The 21,308-nt window shown below is 41.1% G+C and overlaps 1 protein-coding gene across 3 annotated transcripts in view; it reads right to left on the bottom strand.

The window, feature by feature from the left end:
* Positions 1 to 393: 393 nt before the first annotated feature.
* Positions 394 to 21,308, bottom strand: part of ANAPC1 (anaphase promoting complex subunit 1) — a 33,916-nt gene continuing 13,001 nt past the window's right edge. For 2 of the 3 annotated variants that reach the window (XM_074817568.1, XM_074817569.1), the window contains exons 20-47: positions 21,006 to 21,154; positions 19,333 to 19,411; positions 19,200 to 19,236; positions 19,023 to 19,093; positions 18,724 to 18,902; positions 15,824 to 16,050; positions 14,425 to 14,543; positions 13,658 to 13,929; positions 13,104 to 13,338; positions 11,608 to 11,699; positions 11,301 to 11,435; positions 11,058 to 11,140; positions 10,828 to 10,906; positions 10,134 to 10,208; positions 9,325 to 9,401; positions 9,005 to 9,095; positions 8,860 to 8,913; positions 8,375 to 8,568; positions 7,912 to 7,998; positions 7,301 to 7,418; positions 6,375 to 6,452; positions 5,879 to 5,946; positions 4,080 to 4,218; positions 3,602 to 3,688; positions 2,940 to 3,035; positions 2,417 to 2,615; positions 1,792 to 1,926; positions 394 to 748 (exon numbers count right to left, since the gene is read on the bottom strand). In XM_074817568.1, coding sequence (XP_074673669.1) covers positions 633 to 748; positions 1,792 to 1,926; positions 2,417 to 2,615; positions 2,940 to 3,035; positions 3,602 to 3,688; positions 4,080 to 4,218; positions 5,879 to 5,946; positions 6,375 to 6,452; positions 7,301 to 7,418; positions 7,912 to 7,998; positions 8,375 to 8,568; positions 8,860 to 8,913; positions 9,005 to 9,095; positions 9,325 to 9,401; positions 10,134 to 10,208; positions 10,828 to 10,906; positions 11,058 to 11,140; positions 11,301 to 11,435; positions 11,608 to 11,699; positions 13,104 to 13,338; positions 13,658 to 13,929; positions 14,425 to 14,543; positions 15,824 to 16,050; positions 18,724 to 18,902; positions 19,023 to 19,093; positions 19,200 to 19,236; positions 19,333 to 19,411; positions 21,006 to 21,154 — 3,371 coding nt within the window. In that variant the 3' untranslated portion in view covers positions 394 to 632. The other variant, XM_074817571.1, reaches the window with a different exon arrangement.

Below are 21,308 nucleotides of genomic sequence, written 5' to 3'. Positions count from 1 at the left end.
GTAAACAGTGCAGTAGTGAGTATGTCACAGATGAGTTGGAGCAGAGCAATTTATACTTACAGAGTACATATGTTTATGGAGGAGATACACAGTAGCCTTTATGAGACAAAAAAAAATCCCACAAATGAGACCAAAAGATCATGCCAGTTCTTGAAAAGCATACTTGGCAAGATGTGAGTGGCATGCCAGGTGGACTGCTTTTCCGACCAGCCTGAGACCAGCCTGAGAGGAGAAGAAAGTTTGGCCTCCTCCAGGCTGCCTATCTCCTACAATCTACAGTAGCAGATCACGATACATCACAAGCAAAGAAGTTATAAAAACAAGGAAACCGTTCAGTTCCCAGCCAAGGTGTTCTCAGAATTCACCACAAAAAGACATATTTGTAAACAAACCTTAGTTACAAAAGTAAATTTATTATTAGTTCACTTTTACAATTTTTTTTTTAATTCACTGTAACAATTTATAAATAACTCCTGGTCATAGTCACTACATCTGGGGACACATCTGAAGTTTACGTTGTTTGGGAAGTTACAAAATCAAGTACATTTTACCTGTATGTTTTTGAAAAGCATGGAGCAACACAGAGCTTGCTCTGTTGTTCAGTAACCACACGCAGAACGAATGCCACAGACCTACAGCACCATGGACTGTGGATTTCTAAGCAACAGAGGAGCAAGCCTTAGCAACGCACGAACTGGCATATTCAACTGCTTGAACTTCAAAAGCAGCTCAGAGAAGTTTGTGCTTCCTAAAGAGATTAAAAGAAAGAAAGAAAATGAGCACGTCCTGCTGTAACACTTGCCCAATAAAAGAACTGTCAACAGAGGAAGGAGAGGCAGCCAGCATTCAGGGTGTATCTCTGGAGATGTGCCCACTGCTATTCATTCTGTTACAACACTGGTTAAAAGTAAATTTTTGTATTCGAATTTTAAGAAATCCCATATTTGATTAACGTGGCAGGAACTCCCAGAGTAGAGGCATGTAACAGGTAGAGAGTACACAGAAACCCAGGATTTCCACAAAGGCCTTTTGACCAGAACAGATACCCAGGCACCTGACTGGAAAACATCCAAGACAGGACACATTAGCCTCTGCAAGCTCAGGGTGCCGTTGCCTGCACAGGACTCACGGGCTGGGGGCTGTGGCCTCTGGGAAGCCTTCAGCAACAGATTCCGCTCACCACTGGGGCAGTAACATTCATGTCACACCCCTAAGCAAGCCACAGAGCTCCCCAAATCGAAGTCCAGCTGCATTTCTTTCGAAACCTGAGAAACCTTAGGCAAGCAGAGGAGGACTGGTATATCCCCAGGTTGGCTGATGTAGGGCAAGTGAAGACCTACCTACGGAAAGGGTCCCGAATTGCCCTGGGTCCCAAATCAGTTTACCACTGAAAACCTAGAAGAGCAGGTGATCGCTCTGACTAGGTGCTTATAGGAAAGAGATTTAAGGACACTGGGGATATGGCTAGCCCACTAAAAGAATGCTTTCCCCTGTCACAGCTCGTCTTATCTGGTCCTGCTACCTGCAAGAACATCATTACCTGCAGGTCAGAAAAAAACAAAGACTGTTTTATATAGGCTAATTCTAGCTTCTTTAGCCCTGCATAAAGTTTCTACCTTTTTTGTCCAGACTTGAAACAATTAACAAAGAATAAAAATGAATGAAACTGCTTTCAGAGGAGACACATGCTGTCACATAACTTCCAGGATATACTCCTTTTAGTACACAAGGCCAAACCCAGAAGCGTGTGTCCATGCAAGTCCAGAGTGCTGTTCTGCACTCCAGTCTTACCTTCCAAGCCTCCAGCTGCCAGCTGACCTGGCGTCAGGACAGAGTGGTAGATGAGGAAGCAAGCCAGCATGCTCAGTTGGGATTCCTCTGTGGGCTGCCCACTCAGGTAGGAATGCAGAGAGACATCGCCTCCAGCTGTGATATACAAGACACACTGATGAAATTTAGGGAGCATTTGTGGGAGGAAACAGAAAGGCAAGACAACAGTATTTCCCCAGAAAAAGCCTGCCAAAAAGTCTCCATCTCCCCACAGAAGGTGGGCTAGGGTTTTGTTTGCAAACCTTCTTCTTTCTGCCATGGCCCCTCTACACCCTGTTCTCTGCTGTGGTCACCCCTCCCTTTTGCCACTAGAAAATTCTCCCAGAGCAATATTAGGAAAGCATTTCACCTGGGAAACATAACCTTCCACGTTAACTAAACTCCCCAACAATACAGTCAAACATAATTTTTCAGTGAATGTTTCACACCAAACTAAAACCAAGTTGGTTTATGCTAACATGCAAGTGCCTTCCCTTCAATTATCATTTTTCAGTACTCTTGAGGCAAAAGTCAATCTGGGTCAGCAAGAAGACAAGAATGCTAAATTGTGATCATGGCTGTAGGATTAAAGTTATCTTCTCTATACCTTGAAGCCACTGATCCAAAGTGTTATCAATAGTGCACTTCATCACAGGCAGAAATTCAGAGTTCATGAAGAGTCCTCGGTTTGGATTCCTGGTCATCCTCTCCTGGTGACTTCTGGAACTGAAAAATTCTAGCACCAGCTTTATCTGCCACAGTTCAAATGTCTCAGACATTTCTCTTCTTTCTAATCTCCTCACAGCCTAGCAGAAGGGAAATACAAAGTGACTGTGAGAATGTGAACTGGAGGAGGAAACACTGCTGTCATAAGCATGAAGTAAATGAATCCTCGAACCCCACCTTGCCAAGGGCTGCCCTTCTGAGCACCTACTGAGAAAAACTGACGGCTAATGTTTCTGGTACAATTTCAGTTTTCATTACCTTAGACTATTTTCCAATTTGCTTTTAAAAATCTCTGCTATCTCCCCATAAGCTCACTAGTATGTCTCCCCTTCTTTCTTTCTGTCTTCTACAAAAGTCTTATGCCAAAGCATTGCTTTAAAAAAAGAAAGAAGTGTTTACTCCACCTGATCTATTGCTATGTACGTGGGCAGCATCTCTGGATTTTCTTGGGTAACACACTCATAAAGAATTGAGGAGAAAAGATCCAGGATTTCCTGTTTCTGATAAAAAACACATGTTTAACAAAGCACACATGCTAGATACAATTTATTTCAGGTTCTTGCATTGCTCACATTTCCTTCCATTAAAGTTAATCCATGCACTGACATTACATAAATTAATGATAGCTAGCAATTCTACACAGCTTGCTTTTATTCTTGGACTTATTAAAACTAGGCATAATGCAGCTGTATTCTACTCCTTCCCTTAAGTCACTTCGTGCAGAGAAATACAGTGCAAAACACCCTAACCCTTCTGCAGTGACTTCACCTAAATGCTTCAGGACACTGAACAGGGCTCTTGGTATTTGTTAAACACATTCTGCGATGAATACAACTGGTGTATACTAGCAGCAACTGTAACGTAACTAATAGGAAAAAACCCAAACCAAATAAAAATGATAGGCTCAACACTGTTTTATACCTTTGTATTACAAAACAACCCTTAGAATATTCCCTGTCCCCACGGCTTGAAGGACTGAACTCTATTCCTCACTTTAACATAAGCTTTTCCAACCTTTTATTCATGCAAGCACAAACCCATGCTAGTCCACATCTAGGCATCATACCTGGCCCATGTTCACTGTTGGTTTGCAGAAATAATCAGCAAATGAAAACAGAGCAGGATCAGAAGTGAAAGCTGAAATTGCTTCTGGCTAAAAAACAGTTTAAAACACACTCTTAAAATGAAATTTTTGTTTTTACTGTACAAATGTAATAGCAATTTATACCCAACCCTTCCTTCCTCAGCACACAAGTGAGAAGACTGTTACCTACATAAAGCACTTTATGGGCAAAACACATCCATCGCTTCTGCCTGCCCACAGCAAATGTACATTCGCATAGCTGCTCTTAGCTTAAGCTCATCACATGCCCTGTGAAAGCCACCAGACTTCCTTTCCCTCGAGCCAAGCAAGTAACTTCAGTACTCATAACCATGTGGCAGGGGTAGGTGCTGGAAATGAACAACACAGCATGACCTGCTGTGCTTCCCTCAGCCTTTCTAGAGGCAGCGTACCTGGCAGGAAACCAGTTTGGGAGCCATACCTTGAATGCCCGAGCTTCAGAGTTTCGGTGAGTAACAGTCTGTGCTAAGAGACTGCGCCAGCCCATTGGATCCTCCTTGTAGGAGAGCTGCCCGGCTCTCAGCTTCACATACAAAACACCACCTTTTGAAAGAATTGATCTGAAATAACAACAGCGGTGCTTACTTTAACTTGATATATATACACAAGAAGGCAGACCTGTAAAGGAAACGTGAACTCCAACAGCTCATATACAGTAATATCCCCATTTAGGCTTTGTCCCGATGATTTATCCCTGCCCCACTTGCACATACATGGAAATCTTGGTATCTTCAGGACAGGCTGCTATCAAACAGTGATGTGATGGCAGGCAATGGTGACAAAAAAAGGGATGAGCCCTACTGATATAAGGAATATAACTTCCTGAAGCCATTGCAGGTTCTTGTTAGACTTTTCTAGAATGAGCTCCCAGCACCAAGGAAAACCATGCAAGGTGGTATCCACAGCTTTAAAGGCGTGCTGTGATGGTCCTTTCTCCATGTAAAAAAACCAAACAAAAAAACCCCCAAAAAACCCCAAACCAAAAACCACAAACACAGAAAACCAACGAAACGCCCTTATTCCTGACCAAGCCAACAAACAGAAGCGCGCAGCAGTTCAAAGTTATGCTACTGCAAAACAGCTGCATGCTTACCTGATTTAGAGTATCAGTTGCATCATTAACTGTAGGCACTGGGCATCCTTAAAATAACTGAATTATCTGATTTGAAACTAACTGCTTAGCATAACAATACAGCAGTAATTCACATGTAGTAAGATGGGGAAAATTATTTCTCACACGCGCATTTATCTCCAAAACCATGCCAGCCAGGTCCCTACCATTTTAAAGAGTTGGGGACAAGATGTTGTGATATGAGATTACAGATTCAAAGCATCTGGAGACACAGAGAATAGATAAGTCCCAAAAGCAGTAAGGTCATTGGTCACCCACACTGGTTTCTGCTGTGGCAGCACAGGAAGGCTCTTGGACAAATAAGTGCTCAACGTGGTAAAGGCTCAACCCAGGAGAACAAAGCTCTGCCAGCACTGGCACAGCACACAGATCACTATGTGCCTCCTCATCTGAAGGAATCTGCACTCCGCCTCAGACCTGCTCATTATCTTTAAAGGCATGGACCAATAGATGCTGCATTGTAGTGCCTAATTTAATCTCAATATTGGCGTTTAAATTAACTAGAAAAACCATGTTACTGATGAAAGATGCAGCTGGTGTCTTCTATACTACTCACAGTGACAAGTTACACTGTAGGCTGTTAAGCACAAAGATGAGAATGATTTTACCCACAGATACTGTATTCCGGTAAGATTTCTGTTTTTCACAGTTGCCCGACGGAGTTAAAATGCAGTACTTTGTATACTTCACGTAATATGAGAAAAATAGTATTTCACAAAGCAGTAACAGCTAACTACCATATCAACAGTCTGGGAAACATGACATCATATCAACTCAAAACTAAACTAAAACCATGAGATTAAGATAGTTTCTGGTACTGCTCAATCCCGCTGCCAATATCTGCGGTTTTTACTATCAGGTTTTCCCCTGTCCTGTTTTTGCATGAATTATTCACATCAATATGTGAAACCAACTACGCAGTTTCTTTCTTCACCCTAAAGTGCTGTCAAATGCACAACAGCAAACCGATCAAAACCAGACTTCTTTCCAAACAGTAGGTATTACAAGTACAGGAGGTTTAAAAAAAAAAATTTTAAAAATCTTATTACAAGGTCATTATTCAGTTAGGCATTATAAAGAATACTTACTTTAGATGATTCGTTCCCTTGCTTAAATCTATTAATAATTCCCAGTACCGTGGTCCCTTCACTCGGATCTGTCAATGTAAGCATTTTTATTACTAGATATAACCAGAATCATAAAATTAAGTTTCCTACATAAGCCTACAGTTCTTTCTGGGCCATTACAAGTGCCCTTTCATAGTGTTACCCACCCTGAAAACTTAGGAAGAGCACCTAGCTTTGTCTCTCCCACAGTGGAGCTTTCTGGCACAGAGAACTCCCTGCTACACCACATCTTGAAAGTGTTATGATCAAGACAGAAGAGACACGTGTGGCATAACTTAACATGTGCTCCATAGTGACAAAATTGTCTTCGTAGTCATTACTATAGGACAGTGTTGTCCAGAGTCTGGCTAAGGTTGGACAGGGAATCAAAAAAAAAGTCACTAAGTTTCTGTTCTTGCACTGTTTGTGACAAAAAACGGCTGATTAAATTCCTCATTAAAATGGAAACTTCCTTTACCTGCTTCAGTAAGTGGAGCTCTGGAAGAAGCGTGGGTGCCATCAGTTCCTCAGTGGCTTCTGCATACCACTGCGTGCCCTTCAAATGCCACCAGTATTCATATATTAGTAAAGCTCATTTTCATGTGAAAAGAAAGAAAATGTGCACCTCACTTATAACAACCCCATTGGCAGAAGGCAGTCACTTTCTGTTTTTGAGTTCTGAGTAAATACATGACTTAGCATTGCCTTTAATGTCAGGAAACATGAGCCTAAATTAAATGTGTATCTCCCACGGATGGATCAACACATAACATTGTGCAAGTCAGGCAAGCTTCAACTGAAACCTGAAGGTTTGAGAAGTAAACTATATTATGAACATGCAGAACTCTTTGCCAGAACCGCAAGGGATCCATGCTGCATCTCTTCTCCCCTGAAATCCCAAGAACGCTTCCTTTAGTCCTTTCACGAGCATCACCTGCCTGTACAAAATAAATCCCACAGAAAGGACTCTTCCCCAAGAGACATGTAATGCAAGCAAAGAGAAACACTTAAGTTGCCCATTTCAGCAGAATTAGCAGAAGGCTTTTGAAGCCACAGATGGTTCCAACCACCTCTGTGCCTTTGAAAGTCCTTTCTCTTTAGTGAACTATGACCCTGGGTCAGTCATTACACATTTGACTGACTGAAGACTTTGTGGTGCCTTTTGCTTGTCCTGTATTCTGCTCTCGAGGTGACATCAAAGCACATGTAAGGTGTGAGTGGGCTGAGCACAACCTTTCAATTATTAGTGCAGAATTTGGCTCGTCTCCACCACAACTTGAAAACAAACCCAAGGCTGCTGGCCACAACAATGAAAATAGCGTGCCTTTAGTCTATCAGAGTCTTCAGTTGTCTCCCACACCTTCTCAAAGGCCTTTGCTCCTTACTGTCTCCCAGGCACATTACCTTGTACGTAACCTCTATCAGTGCGTAACAAGGAGTGTTTGTATCCACATCAACGGGCGTTAAGAGCCTTGGTTCTGCCGCCAGCACGTACAAGTGACGCAAAGCCTGGAGGTGGTACCTGTGTGTGGGAGTAAGGAATTCAGCACTGTGCAGTACAGGCAGGGAATAATCCCCAAACACCAAACTACGCACAGCTCAACAGCCAAATACAACTGTTGATTAAACTAAAGAGAAATTTGTAGTAATGTAGTAGGTTTTATGTGGGTTGTTTTTTTTTTTTAACATGTATTGGATAGCTAACAGAACAGGACTTAATGAATCATAACTAAAACTGATTAAGAGTCATAAACAAACAGATCTTGCATGAAAATCTTTTCAGCTGAGCAAACTGGAACAGTCAAGTCACAGGAACACAGTGTAGAGCCTCAGGAAACCTGCTTGCATTGCCTCACTGATCAAAGATCACTACAGTCATCTTGTATCTGCACTTATTTCTGGAAAGCCTCCAAAAATGTATTTACAGTGCGCCTAGGTAAAAATTCTAGATCATTTGCCTCTTTTGCAAGAAGATGATTTAGCTTAAGGAAATACAAACCCTAGCAAACCCTTACCGATTGTCTGTGCTGTGAACAGGGAAGTGAGGGTACAGAGCACAAAGGAGAGCAGCAATTGAAGAATTTGAAGTGCTCAGTGAATATCTGTAGAAAAACATTGTCTATTAGTTTCCCTGCTAACAAACAGTGGCCACTAGCACAGGTGTTCAAAATATTTTGGTGTCCCAGGGAAGGGAAGGACAGTAGCAAAGTGCATACAGGCAAGGAATTTACAAATGTGTTCCTACAGCAGTCAAAATGAACAGATAGTGGTAGGAAATAAACACAAGCCAGAAACATTCCTGTGGATTTAAGTAATGCAGTATCTAGAAGACAACAGGACTTCCATTTGCAACAGAAAACATCTTTATGCATCCATATGTTATTAAAAAAAAAAAAAAAGGAAAATCAAGTAAACTGCACACTGCTCCATTTTTTGCAGGAGAGGTGAGAGAAGGAAAACCTGTCTTTGGTGAGTTACCTTCCGCCTCCCAGAAAGAGGAGCCCCAAGGCCATGTGGTGAGCCAGGTGGAACCCATAGTTCATCTCTCCACCTGTCTTCTTGTGCATGAAACGGCAAAGCTGAAGGACTTTCAGGTTTCCAGAGCCAGCCATCACCATCGCGAGAGACAGCAGCAAGACACTCAAGCATGTTTCAAGATTATAATGACCTGTCTTCAAGTAGAATAGGGAAGGCATTATTACACTTCTGTGGTCAAATGCACGCTTCTAGTTGGTCTAATACGCTGCTTTCTACCCGAGTTTGAAAACCACATTCCACAGAAAGAGGGAGAGTGGAGAACCAGCAAAGTCCTTAACAAAAATGATTCACAGCCCTGCCACATTCTATAAATAGTCTGTAATATAGAAAAGTAAAAGGGACGTTTTTGTTTCCATTAAGGTTTTGGTAAGAGTAATCAAAGTACATTACACTTTTTCATTGACAAAAAATTAGAAAGAACTTACTATCGAAGCTGTTGGTGCTGACAAACACTTCAGGAAATCTGTTGCATATTTGTACTGGAAAGAAAAAAATGCATACTAAATATAGATACAAAAGATAAGTTAAAGCTCTATGGAAATTGAAGGGGAAAAAAAAAAACCCTCTTACCAAGCACTTAAATGCTGCCAGATTTTCTGAACCAGCAAATCGAAATCCCAGTGACAAACACGCTCCAGCAATGATGTAGACATGAGCTTGCCTAATAAGTAACATAAACAGGAAATGACTAAATGTTTCTCTTTTCCTCATCTGAATACGCAAACTCATTTATAATTAAAAAAAAAGAAAAATGAAAAGACTTATCCTTACAGAAAATGGAGAATAAAATTCCCTAAATATCAAGGGAGAGATTTTTTTTTTTTTGCATACTTGTATCTCTATAAAGAGTTCAGCTACATTTTTCCAGAAGAATTTTTCACGTTACTTACGCCAGTGTTTCTAAACTCAAGTCTTCAGATGAAGGCAGCTCTGTTGCATGAAGAGATATACTGTTCTCTCTTATGATCTACAAAAAGCGTAAGAGATAAAAAAGTTAATCCCAGGGAAAATGATTATTTAATTGAAACTTTGGGCATTGAGGGTTCATAAGTGATATAAACAGGTATATAAAAGCTGGCTTTTTTCCCACATGCTATTGCTCCATTGTACTCCTGATCCAGAAGGGACACCTTTCAATGCTCCTGGATCTGGTCCCTTAAAGATTTCTAAAACAATGGCAAGATTGTGTCAGAAGCACAACGTTACTGTATGTACTCAAATATGAGAGAAAGCAGAACAGGATGAGACCTCAAGAGGCCATACAGACCACCAGCATCCTGTATTTCTGATAGATATTTATCTAATTTGGTCTTAAATATTCCACACATATCTTAGAATATCACTGATCTCACTGTTGAAAAGTTATTCTTAATGCTCAACCAAAACCTCCTTGCAGTAATTTTGCACATGGCTTGGTCAATGGGGAGAAAAGTTTAATCGTTTTCTCTCTCTGGCACCACTTTCTGTCTTCAACAGTTGCATCCCTCCTCAATCCTCTCCTTCCTAACATGATGGGATGGGAGCTCCCAGTGCTCCCATAACAGTCCAGGAATCCAATGTAAGAGTCATCTCTGTCATGTGAACGCTATTAACATACATTTTCTTGTGCACCTCATGTGACTATGGAAATGCTCACACGCAGAACAATCCAGTGAGATATAAAACTGGGAAGTAAAACACATTAAATGTAAATACCTACTTGAGGCACGTTGCTATTAACCCACTTGGAATTGGGCAAGATGTCATCCCACAAAATCAGGCATCGAGCCAAGGTCTAAAAAAGTGAGAAAGCCAAAACGTAAGGAAGGAAAAAAAAAAACCTACACAAACTTCAATGGTATTTTTAATGTACTAACTGCATCCAGAAACATAGACAATCCAGCTATACACTAGCAGCTTCTTCACTGTTTCTCAGCCTTCGTATCAGAAATGACAAAACAGATTTTATTTTAAGAGATGTAAATTTTGTTTGCAGGAAAAAGAACCACAGAATAAACCCTTGCAAGGTCTGTGTGTTTTGATGGTAAGCTGAGATGAAAATTCACTATGTACTTATAACAGCTGCTGAGGCCTAACTTATTTTTCACCTGTGAAATTAGTTTGGGAAAAGCTATAAAAATTTACCTAAACATTTAATTTAATATTCCAATTAAAAAATATCATTCAAATATTTCTCAATAAATTCTGCCTCTAGTGCTGCATGACATGCAAGCTGCCTTACTTCGAGCAGAAATTGTTTGAAGGTATGAATTTGGCTGGCAAGCAACAGGGTTACCAGCTATCTAAAGGATTCCGCATGATGGGCATGTGGGCTGGATTAAAAAAAAATAAAAATAAGATGCATTTTTAGTATCGTTAAATAGATGGAAAAATGATACAAAAGAAAATATTACCCTCAATAAAAGGAACTCTGGTTTTACAAAGTCCAGCAAATACATGGTATCTGGTGCTTGAAGCCAGTCAGCAATGGATCTGCAGAGCACAGTAAAGGAACAGGGTTTCCAGATCATATTTCAGCAAAGCACAAAACTGAGAAAGCCACACAAAGCAGAACCAACATTATGACGGTTTAAACTGCTATCACAAGTTACTGCAAAACGTCTGAGCAATTCCAAGGTAATACCTGTTATTAGTCTTTAGGTAGATCATAGCAAGTGCAAGTGTGGCACCCGGACAGGTAACGTCCACATTTATGGTGTCTCCCTCCTGTGAAAACACAATGCATACTTTCAGACCAGTTGACTAGGAAGGCAACAGCCCATAGTGATGCATATACACAGTCACTTGGTGCATCGAGACACGCACCTCTCGGACTTCTAACTATTGCTATTTTCAGCTTAAACGAGCAAAAATCATCAACATGTACCTTGATTTGGTAACTGGGAGACTTGTGCTTCTCTCTGTGCATTCCTGCTTGGAATCTCCTGTGACCCCCAACCATGTACTGGTAAAGCTGCTCAGGAACATTGAGGTCTGACATGCCTATCAAATTACTGCCGTGCTAAGGAATGAAGAAGAGAAGAAATAATATGAAAGTGCCTTCCTATACAAGAAAAAAAAATGCTTTCGGCCAAAGGCAGTTGGGATTCAAGGACGAAACAGCTCTTATTACCCCACCTCAATATATAACAATTTTTCTACTAATTGCAGTTGAGATGAAGAGACACACTTACCCCTAGGCAAACCATGCCTAAGGCTAGCCCAGATGCAAGTGAATAGGACTCTCTGTCTGTGCAGTACTCCATTTCTGGTCCAGGGGGACGTCCTGGAGAAAACAGAATAGTGAAATTCATCTTTTAAAATTCCAGCTAAGTAAACATCGCTTGATTAAGCACTACGTTCCTAATGAAATGAAAAAAAGAAAATAATCTGTCCCTTCTCAAGATTAAGTCAGGAAAGTTCATAGTGGAATTACAAGTAATTATCACTAAACTCATCCATCACCAAATAGTTAGCTGCACCAGGGAAGGTTTAGACTAGATATTAGGAAGCATTTCTTTCCAGAAGGGGTTGTTGGGCGTTGGAATGGGCTGCCCAGGGAGGTGGTGGAGTCCCCATCCCTGGAGGGGTATAAGAGTTGGGTCGACATAGCGCTGAGGGATCTGATGGAGTTGGGAACTGTCAGTGTGAGGTTAATGGTTGGACTAGATGATCTCCAAGGTCTTTTCCAACCTAGATGATTCTGTGATTCTGTGAAATAGCAAACCCCTCCAGAAGCAGCATATATGTTACAGTTGGAGTTCAGAGACACACTGAAAATGTCGTATTACGATTGTATATGCTTTAAGACTCTGAACCTATCCAAATGCTGTCAGCAGAGTTCAAAAGCTGTTGCTAGCAAAGATTGCACATATCAAATTACCAGAAACCTAACAGATACAATTTCACCCTTAAAATTTATCCCATTCTCTAATAAGCCACACAGTGTCTTTTAACTAAAGTTACATATAAACATTAATAAGAACTTAACTGTTACAAATAAAATCAGAACTATGCACAGAATGAGGATATAATTCAGATCAGAAATTTGCTGTTCAAAATCAGCTCTTGAAGATTAAAGCCTTAAACAAAATTCAGAACAGGAGAATTCAGGACATAATGGCTGTACTTCCACCAAGCTACTGAGCCAAAAAGACCATGCTTCCAAGAGGAAAGCATTTTTTCCGCACTCAGTGACTCCACCTCTGGTTTCTATGGTGGCAGCTATCTCATGGACAGACATAAGAAACAACAAATGTCTGGGAAGCATCAGATGTGTTTGGGTACACATGTGCAACAGATCTGCTCAAAAGCTGTAGAGGGTCAGCATCTCTGCAGATATGGCATCTGGGTCAGGAGGAACAGGTAGTTGCGGCAGTCCTTTTACCAAGTAGCTGGCAGCCCCAGAAACCCCAAACCACCTCTCACCAGACAAAATTTCCAGATGGAAAAAGTATCTAGGTCCAGCAATGCTACTGCTACATTTCTTCTACTAAACTCAATGACTCTATGCTATACACACAGTTCACAGTAACTTCTGTTCCTCTGTAAACAGAAGATGAAGTTTGCAAATGAGAGGTGAATATTGTGGTGGGAGACGTACAGTTAAAATTCTCAGCTCCCTGATGCACTGGTGCAAATTGTTCACACATTGTGACTCTCCCAGTCCACATCCCATTTTTTCACCTACCTATTTCAGCCAGCAGAACCTCAGCTGTGTGCCTGTGAGCGGTGCCCTGATAGACAAGGCCTATTCCTATCACAGCAGCCACCTGCACATTGTGGGGGACATCCAGCTCTGTTGAAGTTGGTGGCAGGAGGGCAGGTATGTGGATGCTCAGGAGGCGCGTAATGGCCATATCCATTGTGCCCAGCTTGGCAGCAGAAACACCAAGCAACAGTCCAATACTTGTCATCTCATGGCCCTGAGAAAGGAAACAAATATCAACGATCAAAGAAAGCAGATGTGTTAGGAAAAGGAAAAACACTTGTCCCAGTGTTCCATTCACCTATCCCAATGAGCTGTGCACAATATGGAAAGATTTAGTGATAAAACTGCTTAAAGTCTTTTAAACAGAAATAAAGTCCTGCACTACTAACATTAATGAAGCAACCCTGATATTCTCCCACACCAGAAAACTTCCAATTCAGTGTTTCAAAGAAATCTGTTGGCTTTTCTTTCTTGTTTAAAGAATTCAAGACCTACAGATATTTTTCTCTGTTGCCAATGAAAGAAGGCCTCACCTTTGTTAAGTAGTCATGTATATTGAGTGTGGCAAGTTTTGTGAGGTGCCCGTTGAGACCCAGAGCCATGAGGAAGCCTGCATATTCATTTGCTAGTTCAGCAATTTTGGGCTTGTTATAGACAATCCAAGCAGAGTCTATCTGTGAAGCAGGAGCTATCTTCAGGCCAGCAGCTACGCCGTTGTGAAAGCTGGCCCAGCAAGCCATGTTAGGAGGCACATCGATGTTCCCACTGTTCAGATCAACAGTAGTGTTCCTAGGAGGAGCACGGCCTGCCCATGACAAAATAATTAAAAGCAATTAGGTGAATCCAAACCGCTTCGGAAACAGCTCTCAACTTCAGTAGGGTGCCAAGTGAATAAATACTGGCAGCATGGCTGAGTAACACTTCTAATGCGAGACAGCCTCGGGTATTTTCAGGCATGTCAGAAGACAGAAGCACAGCACAGTAGATAAACCAGCAATGTGGACTTTGCAGTCCTGTATGACCCCAACATCGATAAGCGGTGTGCCCTTCGGCAATTTATTTCACTTCTCTCTGCTTCTCAGAATGTACCTGATATAAGGTGTCAGTGTTGGATAATAACGTCGGCCTAACAACAAGAAGCTAGTAGATGACAGATTCAAAACAAAAAGAGCTACTACTTCACAAAAAGCACACTTAAGCTATGGAACTCTTCACAGAGAGACACAAAAGATGCTATAAAAATTACAAGAGGTTCAGAAAGAAGCAGGGTAACAACTCAAAGAAACTCCGACCAACGTACCAGTTAGATTCAACTTAGGGATGGGCAGTTGCTCCGTTGGAACAGGATGATAGGAGAACAAAGTGAACATTCCTCGTCCAACAGGTAGTGCCATGGTTCGCTGGCACAGCTGTAACAGCCTGTTGGGGAGATGACAGAAAAACCAAGCCAGTTGTTCAATACAGAAAATTTTTCCAAATACATGATATAAAATGAACCTACAGACAACAGGCACTGGACATACCATTTTTTTCCCCCAACTATGAGATAGCATGTTGTCTTTCCTTTTTTAGTAGGCCAAACTTTTGAAGCAAATCTTTGGTCCTTACAAGATTAGTCTCAAAGCTGACATCATGTTGAAACTTACCACTATTCTTCCCTTAAAGATAGGTGCTAGTTAAATAAATCTGTGCTACAGACAATTTAACAGCCATATCGGAACCAATGTGAAAGGAGAAAGCAAAAGAAAGCTGATTGTCGTATGGGATCTTGCTATGACTAGTGATCACATCTAGTAATAACCTGCGTACAGAATTAATAATGTGCTTCCAAGAATGCTGACCACAATTCTCTATGATTTACTCTGGAAACACTTTCTAGACTTGTTAGATTACTCAGCTTGTTAGGTCAGACAATTTAATGCATTCTTCTAGCTTCCTACTTCTGTAGAAAGTTTTGCATGTTAATGATGTTCTGAAGTTTGCTTTCTTTGTTTCTGTGGGATTTGTTGTTTGTTTTGGGTTTTTTGTGGGTTTTTTGTGGGGGTTTTTTTGTTTTTTTTTTTAAAGAAGATACTTTTAACACCTCCAAAATAATGGGATAAAGAAGCAGGACAGGGACAATTGTGAGGCCACTAAGCATATAATGGCTCCAATAGGAGGTTTCAAAAGAGAGCGGGATGGGGCAGTGAATTTGCTTTCTGTAGAATTAATTAGGTCCCCTGACCCTTGCTTAGACCTAAGATCAGCCCTGAACAAAGGTCTCTCCAGTTTTAGGCAGGGGATACATTGCTTTATTGTCTACAGAAAAATTTTTCTCTACACAGTAAGTCCTGCTTGTATTTCATACTTTTCAGGTGGAAAAAAAAAAATACTACAATCTGCTTTCAAACCCTAACTGATCTCGACATGCTGTTTGGGGTTCAAACTAACAATCTTTCCCATATGCTGCTCCAATCCAGAGAGCCCTCCAAATCAAATACAGCACAGTTCTGATGTACACTGAGCTTCAAAGACTTGGATTATGAAATCCAACCCTCTTCTACATGTCCTTCACTCAGGCCTGCCTACTTTAATGTTCAGTTCAGACTAAACCTCTGTTTGGTTAGACATACTTAACGAAGTCACCAAAAAGATTCAAACAATTTTTCACCCGAGAGAAATGCTAACAAAATACTGCTAGAAACGGAGACAGTTTTTACCGGTTTTCTTTCTCTTCTATGTATTCATGGTCACTAGCTTCTGGCATCTGCACTACGTTGACACGTACAGGACGGGCACTCTGAAGGAGTCTGCGTACTTCCTGCACTCTCAAATCCTCGCTCCATATTAGCGACATCACTTCCTCGTTCATGTCATTCATGCCATCCTCATCCTCTTCTGATTCGGTTCCAGAGGGAATATCTGAGGACAGCACTGGGCCCACAGACTGCAAGGGAAAGAAGTAATTTCCAGTAGTGCACACAGGAAAAGGAACTATCAGAAAGCCAGCAAATACCACCACCACAACCTGGATGAACTCAGCACAATTACCTGCACTGGCCTGTAAACAGAATGGACTGAGATTCGTGCAGTCATGAATGACACTGTTCACACACTCTTTACACTCATTTAGAAGACCACAAGGATTTCTGAACATTGTAATCAACTATTTTTGCACACCTAAATGGGATAAATAACTATCAAGAGAGGAGGAGATAACACCTCAAATACATCAAAGATGTATCAAAGGCTTCTGAGCAAGGACCGACAAGCGGGAGCTTGAAGAGGTGACATATGAAATAGTTATCTTTCTTTCAAAACTATTTCTTGTTTCAGAGCACTAAGTAGGAAAGGGCTTTCCCCTCCTTGCCTACACAATTATCTATGACGGCTGTGAAAACACATGTGTTTTTTTTCTTCAAGTTCAGCAGTGAAAAACAGAAATGTAGATGAGCATTTCAATGTGTATTAAAGCTGAGGAGGTTAAACCCCAGAAGGCACAGACACAGTCCTCTGGTGACAACCTGCTTTTAGAAGTGTCAGTACCTACTGACCCTCAACCCAACCAGAGCTGCTGTTCTGAATATTCTGTTCAGGAACCTGCTTTATTGTTCTAGTGATCGATGTTTTCATGAACTAGGGCTTTATTTAGATTCCCCCCCACAAAAGCCTTGGAAAAACCAAGCTACCTATTAAAAGTCCACCTGCATAGCAGTAAATTCCAAACATTTGTCGCTGCCAGCCAACCTGGGTTTCACCACAGGATCAGAACATTTTTTGCACTTGCACATCAGAGCTACGTGACCAGAAAAATACTGAAGCATTTCATTGCTTAGAAGCATTGTGGAAAAGCCCCTCTTTCTATGCAAGATGTATGAAATCCTCCTTTAAGACTCTGTCCCTCTGTTTATTCACATCACACAAGTGATGCACAGGACCACTGACAAGAACAGCAAGGATAGCATAGGTCAGGATGCAACAGAGTATGCCCACAATCTGCTTGCCCTACACTTGCTTCAGACAAGGCTGTCACTCTGTGTGAAGCACAGTTTATTTTATTCTTCATGTGTTCTGCAGAAATAGGCTTTTCTGCAGAATATACTGTTTCCTTATGGTCTGACAAAATCATCTGGACATTGACCCTAAGGTGGGCCCATATATTCCTCTTTCTTCTCCATCTTTCACAGATGAGATTCATTTAAAAAAAACACCAAGGCAATGATAATGAGAAATACTGATATGATAAACTTAGGAACAAAACACCCCACACCTCTCTCTAAACTGGTCATTTTTCCTGTTGTATACCTCAGAATTTCAACAGGCTGAAAGATACAGAATCACACACACTAGATCAAACACAGGGTCTTCCTAAGGCTCACTGGTAACACATGACACCAAGAGTGCAAGCAAATTAGCAGCTGATGAATGAAAACCAATTTCTTCTGATAAATACGCACTAAATCTCAATACATAACTGCACCACCCATATAGCCAACGTCCGTTTTGAAACAGGAAACTCCACCCTGCCCTCCTGAGAAATGACAAACAATTTGGTGTTTGAAGATCATTTTATCCTTTTAAGGTAACATGTATTCGAGGTTTTATTACAAAGTAAGCGATAAAAATAAAATTTATCATAATTTTAAGATTCAGTACTGTTACAGTTGGGCAAAAATAAAGTGGATTTTCAATGAGTGGTGGGACATGGGATTTCAACACATAGCTCACTTACTTTTCTGCTAAATGAATTAACTTTTTTGATATGGGGTTATTCATGAAGCTTCTGTTATGAAAAACTGGAATAATTTTAATATCACTTCCAAAGCTAAGACAGCAAAAAGAATTCTGACTAAGACTGCAAATCCCTCTTCCTGATTTCTGAAAAGGCTACAGATAATCTGCTACTATTAAGTATTTTTATGCATCCCACTAGCCAGCTTTCAAGAAGTTTTGACTTCCAGAGTGTCCTCAGCAAGACACTTAAGTGAGCTACAACTCTGAGATGCTAGTGATTCCCACCATTAGAAGAAAAAATTTAAGAGAAAAACACCACATGCTTTTTTTCAGTTTACTTCAGGATACAAATAACTAAACCCTTTTTGAGAAAAAAAAAAAGAGAAATATGAAAAGTGTATTTCAGAAAGCAATCCGGTTCTTCCAGAGAAGACAGAGATGCCAGACATGCCAACCCAAGAAGGAACCAGACTGACAAACGCCCACTTCTTTCTCCCTGTGCCACTGCTGTTTTGATGTCAGAGTCTCTGGACAGAGTCCCAAAGCCTCTCCAACACCTGTCAAAGGTGCAGCCATTTTGGAGAGGAAGAGGAGGACTTACAGAGGCAATCAAATAGCTCTGCAGGCAAAACTTCTAAGCACCATGCCTAAGTTTAAAATCTGTTTTATACTGACAGTTTCCACAGCTATGCACATCTACTCTTTCTGTGCCGGATGCTGGTTTTTATACTGAAACCCTCATATGCATGTAAAGCCCTGGGTTGCCCTCAGTCTTGAATTCTGCACCTTCTGATGCCCCGAGCATCAGCAGATGGTGGGGAAGTTTCTGAACAGAGTGCTCTGCCCGATACCCAGTACTGTGAAATTCACTTATGCCCATACTCACAGATTTACCCTTTTGCAGGTTCCCTTCACACGCCTGTTTGGACAGATCCTGGCGCCCAATCAAGAGACAAACTGCTTCTGGCCAGTCTGAGGCAGGCTGCTCTCGACAGTAATATATTGCATCTCTAATAGGAAGAGCTACACCAAACGGGAGAGACTCCAGATCTCTTAAAGTGAAACCTTAAAATTAATGAGAAAAAAATAAACTGTTTTATCAAACTATATATTTCATCTTATGCAAGCACAAGACTATTACTTATGACTGTTACCATTTTGCACAATGATAAAAGCTGCTCTTACCAACATTAGTCATCCAAATAACTAATTTTTCAGCCAGGCTGGAAACAGATGTGCTGTGTCTGAAACTGCATCTGTAAAATAAAGGGGAATAAAGGAGAAGCCAATAAAAGCTAGTCCAAGAGTCAGCAGAAATTCAAACACTCAAAAGTTTAAAATAATAATAAAAAACTACCATACCGATTGTCATCCTGTTCTATTTGTGGTTTGCGTTGTCCTAGGAAAGACAAGGTCACATTACTTCCACATTCTCCAAGCAAAAGGTCAGAACTAGACACTAGGAGATACTATGATGGCATCAAAGCATCATTACCTGATGTAATCTTGTACAAATAATGGGAGGCTTCATTAGATACAGCACTCTCATCACCAAGTATGTACAGAGCCACACTCTGGATAGGAAAAAGACACCATAACACAAAGTCATTTAGCGAGCAGCTATTGCTAATCTGCCTAGCCAAACAGGCAGAAGCTAGCTTTAATCACTTAAAACAGTGGGACATTGTGAAAACAATGTTAGTAAAAGGAGACTGAAACAACTGAAGCAAGTAACAAACTCTTATGCTTTAGATTTCTATCTTGAATTTGGAAAAATTACATCCTGAAACAATTAACTGAATTTGCCCTAATAATTGTTTCAAAGGTAAAAAGATCTTCTAAACAGAAAAACACGTTCCTAGTCATATTTCCCATGTTCCTCGCATTTCATTTATTTTCTCTTGCAAAAGACACACATCATCTACAGACATCATTCATCCACGTCTTGAATATTGGCTACTTTGTGAAGACTCCGAGTGAAGAGCTGTTCCCAATTCAAAGCATGGTCCACTTTCAGCCAGCAAAATCAGCGTTCTGTCATGCTATTTACTTTTGGATACTGCCAGACAAGCTGGCATGCCCAAGGCAAAAGTCACAGGTAAAAATCTTTTGTGTTTTTCATCAAGATCTTCCAATAAGATACACTGCTGACATGCCAGCTCTGACCTCTGCATAGGCAAGTCACACAGAGTTGGATGGATAGACACAGGTGATCATCCAAGGGAAAGGCTACAGTTCTTCAGAGTTTGAATGCAGAGGCAAATTTTAAGTGACAGCATCAGAACTTCAAACAGTGTCAGTGCTGCTGCTTCAACCCTCCACACTCTGAAGCAGAGAACAGGCTGACTCCTAGCAGCTCCTATCAGAGACTCTGCAACTTATCTTGGACGCTTGGATCAGATAGAGTCTCTCCTCTCTGGTTATGCTCTTCAACCACCTCAAGCTCAACACCTCTGCTTTGAACCCCGTATTGGCAGGTTTTCTCCATGAATGCTCTGTGAATAAGTGAGCAAGGCTGACTAGAAGATAACATCAGCACTTATAACTACTCACGCGACTAAATATTTATGCTGATACATGCCCAAGAAGAAAGCCAGGAAATTCTCACTCAAAATACAGTTAACTTTGAGTTACATTATTACTTTGCGCATGCCACTACTGCAAACCACAAAAAACCCCATAAGCAGTGAAGCATAGGCTACTCACTCTGCACTCACTAGCTCTCCTTCCCAACCTCAAATACCTCCTCCCACCTGCTAAAACACATCTGCACCCTTCAGTAATATTAAAACAGTAGAAAAGAAGAGAGGACTTACGGGGATTTCTCTCTGCTAAATACATATTATTCTCCCTGTGGAGAGGCTGACACTGCACAGGGATACTCATGAGAATTTCATGCAGACAGATAATGTCTACTTAGTATGGAGCAGCAACACCTGCAGATGCTTAAGTCTCCAAACAGTACAGCTACAGCAGAGTTATTTATCACAGGCTCAATACCCCTCCAGCATGGCCCCACTGCTCCACACAGTATGACTAAACCCTCTGTTATTTGACTTCCCACTGGGGACACTTCACTCACAGGAAATTAAGCAGCTGGGGCAAACCCTGGCCACAGTGCTGCTATGCTGACAGAATCAAGCATATCTTTTGTACCAAAGTACATACCAGTACTACCAGTTTGCTCCTTTCACAGATTCTTGATAAGTAAGGATAAGGCTGCACTGCTTCTCCTTTCAGACAGGAACTCAGCCACTGAAAGATACTTGGAGGCTCAGCAGAAAAAAACGTGGGATGGTGCATGAAACCTGTTTGGACTTAATCACATTAACAACAACGACATTGAGTTCATGGCAAATGTACAATAATTCTCCACTAATCCCAAAGCAAGCCCTACAGTACTTCTTTTAACAACAAAAATATAGTATTTCCCCAAAACATTACAGATCACATCTCCCTCCTGTTAGATGG

This window comes from Strix aluco, chromosome 3 (assembly GCF_031877795.1).
Source record: "Strix aluco isolate bStrAlu1 chromosome 3, bStrAlu1.hap1, whole genome shotgun sequence".
Classification (NCBI taxonomy): Eukaryota; Metazoa; Chordata; class Aves; order Strigiformes; family Strigidae; genus Strix; species Strix aluco.
Note: the sequence above shows the minus strand (reverse complement) of the source record. Positions and strands in the feature narration are given on the sequence as shown.